The sequence below is a fragment of the Mustela erminea genome, chromosome 13 (assembly GCF_009829155.1).
Source record: "Mustela erminea isolate mMusErm1 chromosome 13, mMusErm1.Pri, whole genome shotgun sequence".
NCBI lineage: Eukaryota > Metazoa > Chordata > Mammalia > Carnivora > Mustelidae > Mustela > Mustela erminea.
This window is the reverse complement of record NC_045626.1, coordinates 74,415,526-74,432,152: the sequence shown is the minus strand read 5'-3', so window position 1 is coordinate 74,432,152 and position 16,627 is coordinate 74,415,526. Positions and strand designations below refer to the sequence as shown.

At 56.3% G+C, this 16,627-nt stretch overlaps 1 protein-coding gene across 1 annotated transcript in view; it reads left to right on the top strand.

Annotated features, from left to right (window-relative positions):
* Positions 1-16,627, top strand: part of FAM222A (family with sequence similarity 222 member A) — a 53,142-nt gene extending 36,515 nt beyond the window's left edge. Inside the window, exon 3 of the mRNA XM_032310471.1 lies at positions 14,035-16,627. Within this exon, the coding sequence (XP_032166362.1) occupies positions 14,035-15,314 (1,280 nt within the window). The 3' untranslated portion in view covers positions 15,315-16,627. The remainder of the gene's footprint in view (positions 1-14,034) is intronic.

Genomic DNA, 16,627 nt, shown 5'->3' with positions numbered 1-16,627 from the left:
GTATTTGTCACAGTTGGGAAGTATATGCTGCCGGTTCTTTCTGAAATGCACAGCTATGGCACTCTTTCTGTTTCGTCCCTCAACTTCCCACTGGATCGCTGTTGCTTTCGGGCAGCCTCTCCATTGTTGTTTAGGGGTTTAACGGTCTCCTAATTTTGCCAAAAAATGGAACTTGTGTTTTGTTCCATGTTGCTTTGGGGGTATTTGTAGGAAGAGAAGGTATTATATCAACATTTCTCAAAATTGAGCTCACTCTTCTGCTGGTGTTCTTCCAGAGAGAGGGGTATAGAGAAATATTTGTCTGCCTTATCAAAAACCGAACAAGGACAGATAATTTGGTGGTGGGGGGGGCTTTGGTTTCAAGGAATATGTTTTTCATGAACGGTCCCCTTCATTCCTTTATATGACCTTCAGAGAGAACATATTCTCTTTTATTAAATTAAGTACTTCACTGAATAGATTGTCCATGGTGCCCAGTTCAGAAAGCAGAAGAATTTAAAATGAAAAATAACTCACCTCAGAGGAAACCAATGTTGGCAGTTTCTTAAATACCCTCCTGAAAAATACACATTCAGGAAGAACAATAAATACCTTTCGTATAAACATTTATATCCGTCCCCCCTTCTCAATTCCTTGCCTTTTTTCATGACTCATATGTCCTGGCAGTTATTCACCACGTGATAGAAAGAATATCCTCATTCTTTTTAACAGCTGCGTTGTATTCCATTATTTGGATAAAGAATAACATTTTAAACCATCCCTCTGTTGATGGGCATTTAGGTGGTTTCCAGTCTCTTGCTATTCAGAACAGGGCTGTAATGGAATGGATCTTTGTACATGTATGTGTATTTGTTTAAAAATAAAAAGGTCTTCCCCACGTGGACTTACTGGCTCAGAGGATCTGTGTGTTTTAACCTTTGATTGCTCTTGTGCATGTGGCTGGAGGCAGGGGCTGGGCGGGACGACCCAGGCTGGGCGTGATGCCCTGGACTTGTCCTTCCTTCCTGCTCCAAGGCTTGAATGAAGGGACGTCCTGCTTCTCCAGCTCGCTCAGACCCTTTGACATTTTTGCACTGATTGGAAAAGACAGTGACTCTGCCTTTAATTGAAGAGCACAGGAAAGAGGGAGGCAGGAAGGGAGATAAGCAAATTGCATTGGGTGCCCTGCTGCCGGTCAGGGCCTAGACACTTGGCAGAGTGAGGCTCCTGCCCTTTCCTCCTGGGCATAACTGTGGGGCAGTTGTGCCTGTGGCCTTGGGGAAGAGCTGAGATGGGAAGGGCTCTCCCTGAGCTTTGTGACTGGACCATAGGCTTGGCTGCATTTCTTACCACAGGAGAAAGGTCTCAACTGGGCAATGGGTATTGTCCTTGGCCAAGTTGGTCGGCTTCTTAGGGCCATTGTTCTCCCTTTTGTAAAGAAGGGGTCAAGTCAGGTGGACCTAAGAAGCCATCCAGCTCTTCCCACCAGTGACAATAATGTCAAAAGCCTGGTCAAGGGAGGACATGGCCCGGTCTGAGATGCCCTCCCTCCATTCTTTAGAAAATGGAATCAGAGCAGCCTGCACAAGGCTGCACAAGGCATGGCAACCACATATGCCCAGAACATGGCCAGCAAACCAGAAATGGCCGCAATTTCCCTCTCTGGCTCCTGAGGTCAGGCAAGTAGAGGAGACAGGCATGGGGGTGGCCCTGTGTCCAGGAGCCTGGGCAGCTGGAACAGGTGACTAGAGAAAGTGACCTGGAGAGAAAAAAGAAGGAAAAAAAGGTGTATGTGTGTGTGTGTACAGTGGGCAGGGGAGTCCATTTCCCCTCCCCTACTTCAGGCCTGAGTTCTTGGTTACTCCCAACTGGCCAGAGTCCCTGGGTCCCCAATAGGACCTGCCCACACCTGGGACAGAAGTGTTTTTCTCAGCTGCTCGGGACCTTCCCTGATAATAAATATTTGACTTTCTCATCATGGTGTTGATCCATAAACTTGGAGTGCGCACTGCTCTAAATACGGGCTGAGGAGAGAGCCCCAGAGAGGCACCATGGGAGCATGGGGGTGACATTCCAGGACCTGCCACCCAGGAAGGAAAGACCTGAGGCAGCTTCCCCAGGACCCTGACGTGAGCCGCCATCCTTGCTCTGCCAGGCCTTGGGTGAGAGGCACAGCCTCTCCGTGCCTCATACTGCCCTCCTGAGCATGAGCCTCCAGGGCAAAGGTGTGGAGACAGAGCTGGTCTGGAGGGTCAGATCCTAGCTGTGCCCTGAGTGGGGTATGTGTGTGAAGTCTTGGACAAGTGAGTGAGTGGCCGTCTTGGGGCCTATTAACTCGATTGTGATGTGAGGATTAAAAACATCAGAGAACCCCTAGGGCCTGGTGGCAGACTCAAACACTTCACCTGTCCCACCTTCCCACAGTGAGTGGGAGCGCCCCTCCCGGCGCTCACAAAAGGACAAAAGGCTTCCAGCCCACTCTCTCATCTTCATGGGAGGAAGGGCTTGCTAACCCAGGAGGAGCAGGGAGAGGCACTTCTCCCCCACTCCCACCCCTCACCCACCAACCTTGACCCCGGAAGGCTGGACCCGTGGCCCCACAAGCATTCCTGCAGGTGCAGCTGCTTCCACTGACACTAATAAAATATGGAAGAAACGAAGCGATTTAAAATTCCAATAAAATTAAAGACAAACCTCTGGTAGCAGATTCAATTATGTAGCTGTCGCTGAGTGCAGCCTCGGGACAGAAGGAAGGGCCAGTACCACCCCCGCCACAGGAACCATGCCTAGGAGAGGACAGAAGCTCAGAGATGAAGGGCTGTGAGAGGGCCAGACGGAGTCAGCCCCCTTTGTATGATTTAACAAAAATTAGCTCTAACCCTAGGAAGGGAGGCAGCTTCCTTCACTACAGAGCATCCAAGCACAACCCACCGCAAGCTGAGCTGAGGGTTGGTGAAATCAGAGCAAGACAAAGATCCAAATCCCTGCCTGTCCACATGGTGCAGAGGTCCTGGCCAGCTCTGTGAGACAGGGAAAATAAGTAACAAGCTACGAGGATTAGAAAGAAGTAAAACTAGCTGCATAGAAACCCCGGAAGAATTCAGCAAGATCGCAGCTATGAGGCCAACATCCAAATGCCATTGTGTTCCCCTACACACAGGAGCTGGCAAACATTTCCTGTAACTTTTCTGATATTTTCATCCCCCCAGGCCACACAGTCTCTATGGCAACTTACTCCGCTTGGCCACGTGGTAGCGCGGAAACTGCCGCAGATGCTTGGAAATGAATGGCATGGCTGTGTTCCAATAAAACTTTATTTACAATGGCAGGCAGCAGGCCAGGCTCTTCCAGCTAAAGAGCTGGAAATTACATTAAAAAAAAGATACTATCACTTTTTTTTTGGAAACAGCTTTCCGTGTATGGTAACATGTGCCACACGCTCTGTGCCTTCCAAGCATACTGGTGAATACCCTGTAGTGAGAATTCACAGTGCTGTGCTGCCATCACCACCATGAAGTTTCAGAACATTGCCTCATAGCCCCAAACAGAAACCCCACACCCATGAACCATCAGTCTGGACCATGCAACTCGCTAACCCTCTGTCTCCACATGTGCCTGTCTCAGACCTTTCCGATAAACGCAGTCGTACAATGTGTGGCCCTTTGTGTTTGGCTGTTTTCACTTCCTATGTTTTCGAGGTTCAGCCCCCAAGTAGCTCGTACCCATATGTCATTCCTCGTCATTACTGAGTAATCTTCCCTGGCGTGGCTACAGCATGTTTTCCTTACGTGTCTATAGATGGACGTGCAGGTTGCTCCACTTTTTGGGGCGATCGTGAGTATGCTGCCATGAATGTTCATGCATTCATGTGGGGATGTAGGTTTCCATGGGTCTTGTGGGTGAAACTGAGGAGAGTTGCGTCACTTGGGCACATGGCTGTTCTCTGTTGAACTCTTGAGGAACTGCCAGAAAGGTTTCCAGAGCAGCTGTGTTGTCGTGCGTGCCCACTGGCCACAGCTGAGGTGCCAGTTCTCCCCATCTTCACTGAAACTTACCCCCTGGCTTTCTGATCCCAGCCGTACCCCCTGAATGTGACATGGGATCTTGCTGTGGTGGTGACTTCAGGGGGGGGGGGGGTGCGGTTTCTGATGACTAATTCCAGTGCTTTATTGGTGATAGGTCTGTTCAGATTTTCTGTTTCTTCATAAGTCAGTCAGGTAGTTTGTATCTTTCTAGGAACCATCCATTTTAGCCATGTTATGGTATCATTAAAAAACTAAAATACATTGGTGGAAGAGATAAATGATCTTTGTGGAGAAAAAGTATATTCAGTGATGTTTTTTAAAGACCTAAATAAACGTAGATGTACGTCCTGCATGTGGACAGAGATTTCAGTAGAGGAAAAAATCACTCCAATCCTTACATCCTGACCATTTGTGTGTGTGTGTATGTGTAACTTGAAAAGCTGACTTTGAAGTTGATAGGAACAAAAGGCCAAGAACGGGCAACGCATGCCTGACAAAGAAATAGAAGGGTAGAGGACCAGGGTCGTACTGCTGTAGCTTAAGGCTGAGGTGGTGGGATCAGCATTGAGACAGAGGGAGCCAGGGCATGGAGTAGAATATCTAGATGTGGACCAATGTGCATGTGAGCTCAGTCTGGGACAAAGCAGGCCCTGCAGATCCCTGGGGATAGACACGCAGGGCTGGGACCCCTGCTTATCCATGTGGAATGAATGACATTGGAGCCTTACCTCACACCACACACACAATGAAGAAATCTAGATAGGCTAAAAATCTGGTACCAAGCAACGCAAAACCGTATCATTCTTTAAAGCAAATGACAGGGAACATTCACCAGGAAGGACTTGCAAATGGGAAGAGGGGATACAAGCATGAATAAAGCAAACAGGTTGGAACACATTAAAATAAAAAACTGCTGCTTGGCAAAATGCACCATAAAAAAGTCATCAAGATAGCCAAAGACAGGGAGGGTGTCTGCCGCACTTACAATGGACTGATATCCAGAACAGACAGCAGGGATGTGACTACAGAGAAAGCAGTGCCAAGGAGGATGGGAGGGGGCCGGGCCCTTGGGGAGCAAAGGGTGGATGAGTCAGATCCACGCGGTTGTGGATGGAGATGTGACAGGGGGAATGTGTGTGGCCACAAGGAGGGGAGATGAGGCTGCAGTTCCAAAGGGCACCGTGCAGGCAGCGGTTAGCAGGCTGAGCACAGGGGGACAGTGAGAAGTAGGCTCTCAGAGGCCAGGCAGGGAGCAGGGAAGGGAGACAGACACAGGTCAGTGGCAAGAAGGTCAGGCTGGGAAGGATTAAAGTCCCCCCAGCCCTGTCCACAGGGCCCCCCAGGCACTCCAGGGCATGGAAGCCATGGGTAGGTACACTTGTGAGCTTGTGAGCATCTCCTGGTCTCTGTGTACAGGCCGGCCCTCAATATCTGGGCACCTGTGACTCCACACGTGTCCCTGAGCATCTGGGTGTGTGTACATGTGAGCCTGTGTGCACGTGCACACACGTGGTTAGAGAACGAGAGTTCTCGCAGCGCCCAGTGATCACCGCCACCCTGCACTGCCTAGTCTGGTCCAAAAAGAGCTGGAAGGCAGGAAGCCAGCTTTTTCTGAGCACCCATGATGTACCAAGATTCAGACATGCATTCTCTTGTGGAATCCCCCCCGACCTGTCCTCTTAGGGTGGATGGAGGCCAGGAAGCTGCGGTCACCTCCCTAAGTTCAACCTGCTGGGGACTGGGGCACCTGGATTCAACCCCGGGTCAGCAGGCTAGGGGCAGGTCAGGGTTGTTGGTGGTCGTCCTCTTCCCTCCCCCAGCCCTCACAGTGTGGGCCAGAGGACAGCTGCATCAGCCCCGGCCCAGCCGCCTTCCTCACCACCCCCCATTCCTGGGCGGCCTCATTAGGGATTCTGCTGGTGCCACCAGCTAATTAGTGTCACGTTAATTGAGCATTCAGGAGGCTGCCACCTCCAAGGGCACAGTGTCTGCAGCAAAGGGGAATGCAGATGCGGACTACTCCACCCTGTGGGCTTGGGCCAGGCCCTCTGCTCAGGGACCCCTTGTGCCCTGAGGCGCCTGGGGACACCCCTCCCCCATTGCAGCAAGGTAGTACATGCCCTGGCTTAAGGGAAGAGGCAACAGGCAAAGAGAAACGAGAAAGAAATGACATTCGCTGAGTACCTACCGTGTGCCTGGCACGCCTGTAGTCCTCCCACTCCTCCCAGGAGTACAGAACTCCACCTTACAGTCAAAAACATCCAAGGTCCCCCAAGGGAACAACGTCTGTGGGAGTGTGTCCATGGCTCTGCAGGAGCCTGCCTTCAGCTGGACAGTACCTGGAGGCACTGGCATGGCTGTGGGAGGTGCCTGGTCCCACTGAGACCCCTGGAGCCTGGGAGCTGGCTTCTGCCCCCCTCCCCCGCTGCCCTGGACAACCCAACCCCCAAAACCACCAACATGCCTTCCTCCACTGCCCCTTGAGGAGCAGGCACCACAGGCCTTACAGGGCAGAGGGGCCCATGGACTTCAGCCCACTGTGATTTGTCCATCCTTCTCCCCCTAAAGATGAGAAACCAAGTGTCTCACAGCAAGTGATCACACCGCGGCCCGACCCCAGCCAGGGTCTGAGCTTCGCACCCGTGCCATCCTTCCTGCGGAGCCCCCGCCTGGCCACCCATGCTTCTCCCCTCCTCCAGGGGCTGCCGAGTCCCACTCTCCCGTCTCCCTGTAGCAACATTAAATCCCACTCAAAGGGCTGCTTTTAATTGGCTTAATATACTCGTTAATAACCACATCTCTTTAAGGCACCTGTAAAAGGCCCATAACATTAACGTAATGGCAGTGACGGCCCATCCGCACTGGCAGCCAGCCTCTTAAACTTCCTGACAGGACTTTAATGGGGGCCGTGGGGCAGGGAGGGCCCAACTCACAGGGTGGGGGCCATGGTTTCTGCACATGGAGTCTCAGTTCTGTCTGGCTCCTGCCCCTGCCACCTCCCATGGGCCTCAGAACGGGATGGGGGTGGGGGGAGTCAATGGACTCTGCGGACACCTGCTGGGACCCCACACATCTTCCCAGGGGTCAGGGTGGGGAGAAAGAGCCACGCTTGCCCTCAGTATTTTGCCCTGAAGACAACAGTTACAGCATGGGTGCCCTGGGGGCGGGGAGGGGTATGTGGAGCCCATCCCCACGGAGGCCGAAGCCAGCCACCCCAGCCGGGTATAAGCCCCACTCCTTCCTCTGTCCTCCCAGGGCAGAGTTCAGGTGCCTTCTGTGCACCAGGCAGCACATGGACTGTTCCACCCAACCCCAGATTCGCTTGGCTCTGCAGGAGCAGTTGCGGGGGGTGGAGGAGGGGAGGCGGACATGGAGGGTTTCCCACCAGGGTGTGGGACATAGACCAGGTGAGGTGGATGTCCAAGGACATGAGCACAGGGGGGCATCATCCTAGCTAGGCTCTAAAGGACCTGGGAGAATTTGGTTACTGCGGAGAAGCCTGTGGAGGGAGACACCCGTCCCGAGCCACGGTGTCCGTGATGCCTGGCGACAGAGAGCCTGGTCCCAGGGGACAGATGACAGAGCTCAGAACCTGGCTCACAGACCCTTTCTGTGCCACCCAAGCTCTCAAACTGGTGCTCCTTGGGCTACCTCCCAGCCAGCAGGCATACGGTTGGGCCTACATGGTGTCCGAACACAGTCTCAGGGGTGTGCATGCCTCTGGACCGGGCACAGCCTCCACGCCCGCCCCAGTCCCCGCCCCTCAGCCTGGGCCTCCTGGCTCCTGGCCTCTGGCCCCTGGCCCCTGGCCCATCCCCAGCCCCTCTGTCCTCCAGTAGTCAGCAATAACATGCGGCAGGAGGGGGCACTCATCTGCAGTCCACACTTGACACTCTGTTCCCTGAATGTCTCCCCTCCACCTTTGAAACCCAGGGCCACCTCCCAGGCTGTCGTGAGGATGTCCAAAGGGCAGGGCTGTAGGGAGCTGGCACTGTGCCTGGCCCAGGACAACACTCCACCGAGGATGGCTGTCAGTACGTGAGAGGGAGCCCAGGGACACTGTGGGTATGTCCAGGGCCCTGTGGGAAAAGAGGGCTGCAGAGAGAGGTTAGGGTCCCATGGCCAGGGCCTTGGATGCCAGCCTGAGCAGCTCAGACTTCACACACACACACACGCACACACGCACACACACACACATGGGGGCTCAATGGAGGGAGTTGTACAGAGATGCATCGGGGGGCCTGGAGGCTGTGGAAGGGACTTTAGTGAAGCCATCACCACCAGCAACCATAGCCCTCCCTGAGGATGTTCATAAAAACTCTCCCAAGACCAGCAGTAGTGTTCCATTTTACACAAGGGAAAACTGAGACCCAGAGAGGGGTAGCAGCCTGACTCACCCCACCCTTGCCTCCCCAGCCGCCCGCTCTAGGATGCCTTCTCAAAAGGCTCCCAGCTGCTCTTGGTGCTCCGCTCCCCTAGGGGGCGGGGGCCCAGGCTGGGAGCCAGGGAGGGCCTTGGGCAGCTCAAGGCCAAGAGTCGAGAAGGTGGCTTTGAAGCAGGCTGCTGTGACGCAGGCGACAAGGGCAGGGCCCTGGGAGAAAGGAGAGCTGCGCGCCTGTCCCCTACCCTCACACGACACCAGGGCCAGCCCCTGGGGACTACAGAAAAGCACAGAGAACTAAAATGCCCCCCTCCCAGGCAAGACCATGCCAGCCTCTAGGGCTTTTGTCTTTAAGTCTTGGCTTGGCGAGAGGGAAGGAGAGAGGCCCAGGGCTCGCAGGTACAGCCCCTCTGTTACCTCCTGTCTCCACAGACCTGTACTGTTGGTACACCTTTGCCCATTTCGTCAGAACCTTCTAGAACCCAAGTTTCAATGCCCAGCAAAGCACATTTCTACTGAGGACCTGCTGGGCACTCTGTCTCGTGGGGACAGTGAAGTTGCTCCCAGGACTTCTTTGTGAGGCCCCCTCTCCCTGCCCGATTTTCCACCCAGTAGCTGGAGGGGTCCCATCAAAACTCGAGGAAGATCCTGTCCCTCCTTTGGTCCCTGCCCTCCAACGCGGAGCAGGAGCCCAGGTCCTCACAGTGCCTGACCCTGTCCACTTTCTACGATCCTCCCCTGCTGACGCTGCTTCCCCAGGCATGCCTGGCCCATTCCCCTTGGCCTTGGCACTTGCTGTCCCCCTGCGAAGACAGCTTTTCTGTCAGAGAGCCATGTAGCTCACTCCCTCACTCTGCAGGCTTCCCTCAAAGGCCACTTTATCAGAGACGCCTTCGCTGATCACAGCATCCACACTAGGCATCCCTCTGTGGGGTCACTTTGCCCCCCAGGCCCCACTGTTTTGCTTACTGTGCTTGCATACCTACCTACCCCCGCGATTCAGTGACCTCTGACAGCCATCTGGTGCGCTTGGGAGAACAGGGCACAGTGGGAAGGGTGTGTATGCTCTGTGCTGCTGCTGGGAGCAGGGTGAGGGAGACCTGGGCTGGGTGCTGGAAGCTTCCGAGGGCTTGCTTCCTCCCACATCAGGTGGTAGATGCCAGCGGTCCACTCAAACACCCACACGTGGCCCGCCGTGGGGCCGGGGCTTCCCGGAGCACAGTGGCTGGGTTCCAGGGACAGACACCCCAACAGACCGGCACAGAGCCACCTTGGTGTCTGTGCGAAGCCACGCTGCCTGTTACCGCCCAGCCAGGAGGGCCACAGGGCGCCCCACCCCCCACGATCCCCACCCGCCCCGCCGGCACCCACTCCACCCACTCAGTGCAGAATCCAGTAGCTGAGTTCCTTCACATTCCAGGGAAGGACGATGGGCCTCCACTACTTGTGGGAGGAGTGCCAAAGGATTCATGGACAGGTTTTCAAGCTACCACGCCTGCTTTGTCCCTGTCCCTGGGGCCTGTGGCTGCCTGACAGGGTCTCAGGATTGTCGCCTCTGCGAGACTGTCAGCTCCGTGAGGGCGGGAACCTTGGTTTGCTCTGGCTGCTGCTGCTTCTCCAAGGCCCTGTGTGCTGCCTGCATAGACAAGGGCCCAGGAAGTGTCTGGATGTGGGGCTGGAAAGGGGCTTTGGAGAGGCAGCTTGCCATGGGTTGTCTCCTTAGCTTAGTCCCTCCTGGGACTTGTTTTTCCAAGTGTTGTGACTGGCAGCACAGAGGCCTCCAGGCTGGATGGGTCCATCTGGGCACAGCCTAGTCATCCAGTAAGACATTCCTGGAGACCTACTATGTATCCTATAGATGCTGGGGGACACGGTGGCAGAGAGGCCAGCTAGGGAGCCCGAGTCTTGGGGGGCAGGACAAGCCCAGGGCCACCGGGATCTGCTGCAGTGTCTGTGGTGACCACACCCAGGCACTAATGGGACCTCCAGGCTGGGGGGGTAGGGGTCCCCTAGTCCAGCTAGAGGTACCAGGGAAGGCAGGGAGGGAGCAGCACAAAGACAGGCCCTGGGGTCCCCCAGCAGGTCCCCTGTCTGCCACACATAAACCTATGAGTCCCTGACCCCATGGGGCTGTGCGGTGGTGCTGAACTTGTCACTGCCCATTCCCCCACGTCCGGCTCTCAGAGTGCTCAGGGGCTCCAGACAAGAGACGTCGAGAAAAGCTGTGGGCCCAGAGCCCAGCCTGTACTCAGTGCAGCCAAAGGGCACCCCCCACCCCCGTTGGCTCCCGCAAATACTGGAGGCCCCAACCCGCCCTGGGGGAGCCCTGCTGACCAGCGGGGCCCAGATGGGCCCCTCCTCTCAGCGAATGGGAACCAGTAACAGGCTGAACCCTTTTTACAAACCCCCTCTTCTTCTTCATCTTCTTCTTAAAGGTTTTAAACACCCAATTTATTCCATCCATTAGATAGATTTTGTAGATTTAATCATTTTCACAGTTGGTGGCTCATTGGATACTCAAGATAAACTCCAAATGAAAGTATAATGGTGAGGACAAATGAGTTTTCACACCACAATGGCAGAAACCTGCTTGGGAAGGGGGTTGAAGAGGAACAAAAATACATACAGATATAATTTTTTTCCCCAGCAGCCGCTTTTGCTGACTCTGGTAGGTTACCACAGTTAATTTCACCAGTTTTGTTCATCTGTAAAATTGCATAAAAGTGACATTTTTGTGCTCATTATAGCAACTGCTGATTTATGGCTGGTAAATGAAGAGCTGGTCCCTTTTTTGCGGGACTCTCCGAGCGGCGCTAAGTGCCCATGAAATTGCTTGTATAATGTAGTTTAAATCCAATCTCAGAGAAAGATTCCCCCGTTGGCCAAAGTGACATTTCCATTCTCCACACGGAGTTTATTTTAGGCCACTTAGGAGGGGGCTGCCCCAGGCAGGGTCAAGGATGGAAGCCAGTGGCTTGCCAGAGGTCAGTTCCACCTGCTGGCCCAGATTAGGACCAAGGGATGAAGGGGCACTGGCCCGGGCTCCTTGGGATGCTAAGGGCTGCCTACCTCTTCCCTACCTGCTGCCCTGCCCAGGTCAGACCGCATTCCTGCACCTCAGGGCAGAGGGGAATGACCTCTCTAACATGCATGCTTGGGCCTCCCTCTCCCGTGTCAAACCTCACCTGGCTGCCGATGGCCTGGGACAGGGTTTCTCCAATACTCTCTGTGCACAGAGGTGGTCCTGTGCACTGTAGGCTGTCCCGTGGCATCCCAGGCCACTACCCACTGGACCCCCATAGCTGGGGTGGCGGCTCCCACAACCCAAGTGTGAGGACCAAGTACATCCCCAGACTGGCTAATGTGCCCTCAGGGTAGGGTAGGGGAAGCCACTGCCCTACCCCATGCCCTCCCAGGCCACCTCTCTCTCCAGACTGTCGACTGTCGCCCTTGGCTTCTGCTTTCATTCTGAATTACAGTTCCCACTTGGGATAGGCTTCCTCGCCCCTGGACCTTTGCCTGTGCTGTTTTCTTTTGCCTGACATGTGTTTCTCTGCTCTCTCTTCACCCCTTTCAACATTGCCATAACTGGGATGCTCTTTCTTCTAGAAAGCCATCCTCCTTTCCGAAGCCGGCCTGAGTAAGCCCCACCCCCTGCACCCCAAAATGCCTGTGCCTTCCCATCGCAGCACATACCTTGCCGAGATTGGCTGTGAGCCCAACAAGGGGACCAGGGCTGAGGCTCTGGAAGGATGGGATGTGGGGTGAGGCCTTCCAACCGAGGGGGAGGAGGGCAGGTGATGGGGTCAACACTCCAACCAGCCACCATGCCAGGCCCACCTGTGGTCAGAAAGGGCAGCCTGAGCTGCTGCCCCTTCTTCCCCAGGAAGGCCCTTGTCCCAGGCAGATGGGAGGGTATTACCACTTCCACCTAGAGAGCAACTGCTTCTGCTGACGCACCCCACCATGCACAACTCATTGGAACTTGCAGCCACCCTGGGAGGCAGTGTCCCCAGGAACACCATGCCCATTTTACAGATGAGGAAACAGAGCCACAGTGTGGGGAAGCCTCATTCTCAAGTACCCAGGGGGTTCCAGGGGTGATCATGGGGCAGGAGGAAGGCAATGTGCTGTGGAGACCTTGAGGGGTCCCCTCGCCCAAGGGCCCAGAGAGGTCGCCCCCTTCTCAGCACCGACTGTGAGCCTCATACCCTCTGCTCAGCCCCTTGGCACAGCCCTTCCCCCAAGCCACCCTGCAAGAATGGCATAATTATGCCTGATGCCTATTCCACAGGTGGGGAAACTGAGGCTCAGCCAGACCATTTGCCCAGAGCCACAAAGCCCCACAACCAGACAGGATTCTACCCATCGCACCAGTTCTAAAGCCCAGGGTCTTCCCAACTATTTCTTGGGAGGCCCCTGCTCCTTTCCCCACCCACGGAGGGTCCTGGGCGATGCTGAGGAATATCTCAGGCCCAGGGAGGGGCTTTGGATGAGAGAAGGGGGTCTGCCCACCAGCAACCCACCTGCCGCATAGAAGGCGCCAGTTGTGCCACCAAGACTAGGACAGTCAGCCTGTCACACAAAGTGCACCCTTCAGCCCCATGCCGACTGCATGCAGAAAAGGCAGGGGTTACCCCACTGGCTTTGCAGTTGACAGGGAGGGGTTGGGCAGCTGGGGTGGGTAAACTCCCCCTCACCTGCCTGCTAATGGAGCAAAGGCTGGAAGCTGATGCAGCAGCTGCTGCCTGCACCATATCCCCCCGTTCTAGGCCTTGTGCTCCGCTCCTGGAGCAGCATGCTTAACCCTCCCACAGAGGGTGGCAGGTCATCATCACCCCATTTAACAGATGAGGAAAGGGAGGCACAGAGAGGATAATGAAGCAATAGGAGTAATACTCCCGGCGGTGTGGTATTAAGACAGGTGACACCGAGCATTACTGAGGCTGCAGAGCCCCCGGAATGTCTGTGCTCTATGGGGGAGTGGAGCCTGGGACAGTCTTCTGGGCAGACTGCAGGTATCTTCTCCTAGAGCTGCAGAGTCATCTGCCCCAAATCCCCCTGTTGGGCATAGTCCCAACAGAAGTCACAGGATAATGTGTACATGAGGACATATGGTGCTAAGTGTGTTGCCCCCAATGCCATCAACAGGAGCAAGGACGAGTACATTGTGATGGCTGCATCCCACACGAGGACCACAGGGCAGTGAGAACGCATGGACCATGCCACCTGGGCATATCCCACAAGCCACCCTAAGTGGCAGAGGCCTGTATGGGTGGGGACGCGTAGCAGGATTCCATCCCGCCTGACATTGCCATCAGAAGTCAGGACAGCTGTTCGCTTGGGCAGGGGCGCAGGGGACTCTGGGGAACTGGCCGTGTCCCATCGCTCGGCCGCAGGGGTGTTGCAGGAGTGCATTTGGTCTGTGCGAGTTCAGCTGACGACGTGCACTTTCCTTCCCGTACTTGACGCTAGATGTGCCGCTTTGGAGTATAGATGCAACAAGCTGGAGGAGCGAGGGGACGGGACGGATGGGGAACCGATGGAGGGAGGGGCAGAGTGAGCCCCGCTGCGGGTGGCGGGCTGTGGGCTCCCTGGGTCACAGAGGCGGCTCTCACGTGTGCTTTCCTCTCCCGCTTGTCCCCGCAGGCGAGACAGCGGCCAGCTCCATGCATTCGTCCCGCTACCCGAGCCCGGCCGAGCTGGACGCCTATGCGGAGAAGGTGGCCAACAGCCCACTGTCCATCAAGATCTTCCCCACCAACATCCGGGTGCCCCAGCACAAGCACCTCGGCCGCACCGTCAATGGCTATGACACCAGCGGCCAGCGCTACAGCCCCTACCCACAGCACACTGCTGGCTACCAGGGCCTGCTGGCCATTGTCAAGGCTGCTGTGTCCTCCTCCGGCGCCGCTGCGCCCGCCGGACCTGCCAAGAGCGTGCTCAAGAGTGCCGAGGGCAAGCGGACCAAGCTGTCGCCGGCTGCCGTGCAGGTGGGCATCGCGCCCTACCCAGCGCCCAGCACTCTAGGGCCCCTGGCCTACCCCAAGGCCCCCGAAACGCCTGCCCCGCCGCCCGGCCTGCCCGCGGCTGCTGCCACTGCCGCCTCCGTCATCCCCCTGCCTGGCCGCGGCCTGCCCTTGCCGCCTTCCAACCTGCCCTCCATCCACAGTATTCTGTACCAGCTCAACCAGCAGTGCCAGGCCCCGGGTGCCGCACCCCCCGCCTGCCAGGCTGTGGCTGGTCCCCACCCCAGCCCGGCCAAGCATGGCCCCGTGCCCAGCTTCCCCGGCATGGCCTATGCGGCCGCTGCTGGCCTGCCTGACTGCCGGAAGGGCGCCGAGCTGGGCCAGGGAAGCGCAGCGGCCTTGACATTGGCTGGGGCCACCAAGCCTGCAGGGTACGCAGATGGGGGCCTGGATTACCTGCTGTGGCCGCAGAAGCCACCCCCGCCACCGCCCCAGCCACTGCGGGCCTACAGTGGTGGCACGGTGGCCAGCAAGTCCCCGGAGGCTTGCGGGGGGCGGGTTTATGAGAGGGCCGGCGGGTCGCCCCTCAACTGCAGCCTGGGGCTGCCCACTGGCTTCACTGTGGGCCAGTACTTCGCCGCCCCCTGGAACAGCGTGCTGGTGACCCCCACCAGCGACTGCTACAACCCAGCGGCGGCTGTGGCGGTCACTGAGCTGGGGCTGGGGGCGGCCCGGGAGCTGGCAGGGCCCCCCGCGGAGGCACTCTCGGGCCTGCCCAGCAAGAGTGTGTGCAACACGGCAGTGCTGAGCAGCAGCCTGCAGTCGCTGGAGTATCTCATCAATGACATCCGGCCACCCTGCATCAAGGAGCAGATGCTGGGCAAGGGCTACGAGACCGTGGCCGTGCCCCGGCTGCTCGACCACCAGCATGCCCACATCCGCCTGCCCGTCTACAGATAAGGCCCACCCGGCAGCCACACGGACAGACGGACAGGGCGCCGAGTGGGGAGGCAGGCTGCGGAACAGGGTGGGTGGTGCACAGGGGCACCCAGCCTCATCCTGGGCCCAAGTGCCCATGGATGCCCACAGGGAAGCCAGGCAGGCTGCTGCCATGCAGCCGCCTGATGGGGAGGAGCACGGTCGCCAGACTCCCCAAGGCCCCTTCCTGCCACCAGCTGCCCTAGGACACGGGGAGGGCCCAGGGCAGCTGCTGACGTCCACCACTGCCTCCATCCAAGCCAGCAGAGGCAGGGAGACAGAAACCACTTCAAGACAGGAATGGTTCTTTCTGGCTTTCCCAGGAGAGGAGCTCAGGCCAGGGTGGGATACAGGAAGAAATGTGACAGTCTAGAGTCAGGGTGGGGTCAGAGCAGCCCCCCAGGGGTCAGACATCTCCCACCATGAGCTCCCCAGTCTCCTGGAAATGGAGCAAAGGAGGGGTATAGAAAGTCACAGGGCCTACAGTGTCCCCCACTGGCTAATCCAGGTGAAGACCATTCTAATATAGGCTCCAAGGATTACCAGCCCCCCCTGCTCCTCCTCCTCCGGGTTCTCCTTCTCCTACCATTCCTTCCCAACACAGAATTGTACCCCATTCCCACTCTCTCCAAACCCTGTACTACCACCTTCCCCCTTCTCTCCACATCTTACAGGGCTGCTGGGCACAGCTGTACAGGCTGTGCACTGCACAAGGGCACCTCGTCCAAGGAGACACCATTTGCATTCTAGACTTGTATATTTATTATGGCAATTTTCTGAATCTTGAGGAAGGGGCGCCATTTTCCCTATTCGCACAAAGGCACCACAGGAGCTAACAGTGGGCCTGCCATCTTAGACACCAGTCAGAGGGAACCTACCCTGCCTTCTGGGGTTTTCCTAGGAGCCAGCCAGGAGGCGACCTACTGGTTTTAGTTGGGAGACCCAATCCAACTCCCTTCCAGCAAGCTGCCCTCCAAAGCCGGCTGGGCACCATCAAGGGTTGGGGAGGGAGGCAGGCAGGGATCCCTCTCTACCCACCCCCCCAACCCTGGTTATATCCCCAAGGCCCGAATTCCCTGAGCCCTGGCCCCTCTGGCACTCCGGAATCGGTACTGTATCTCTCCAAGGCCTGTTCAAGCACTAAGTGCATTTACAAATCTCTTGAGAATGTTTTTTTTTTATACTAAAATTGACCATTATATTCTACTGTGAGAAGTGCAGTCTGCACTATATTGTTTTAAAAACGAAGAGAAAGAAAAAAGAAGGAAAACACAGATGGTGTCTCAGCTGTGGAA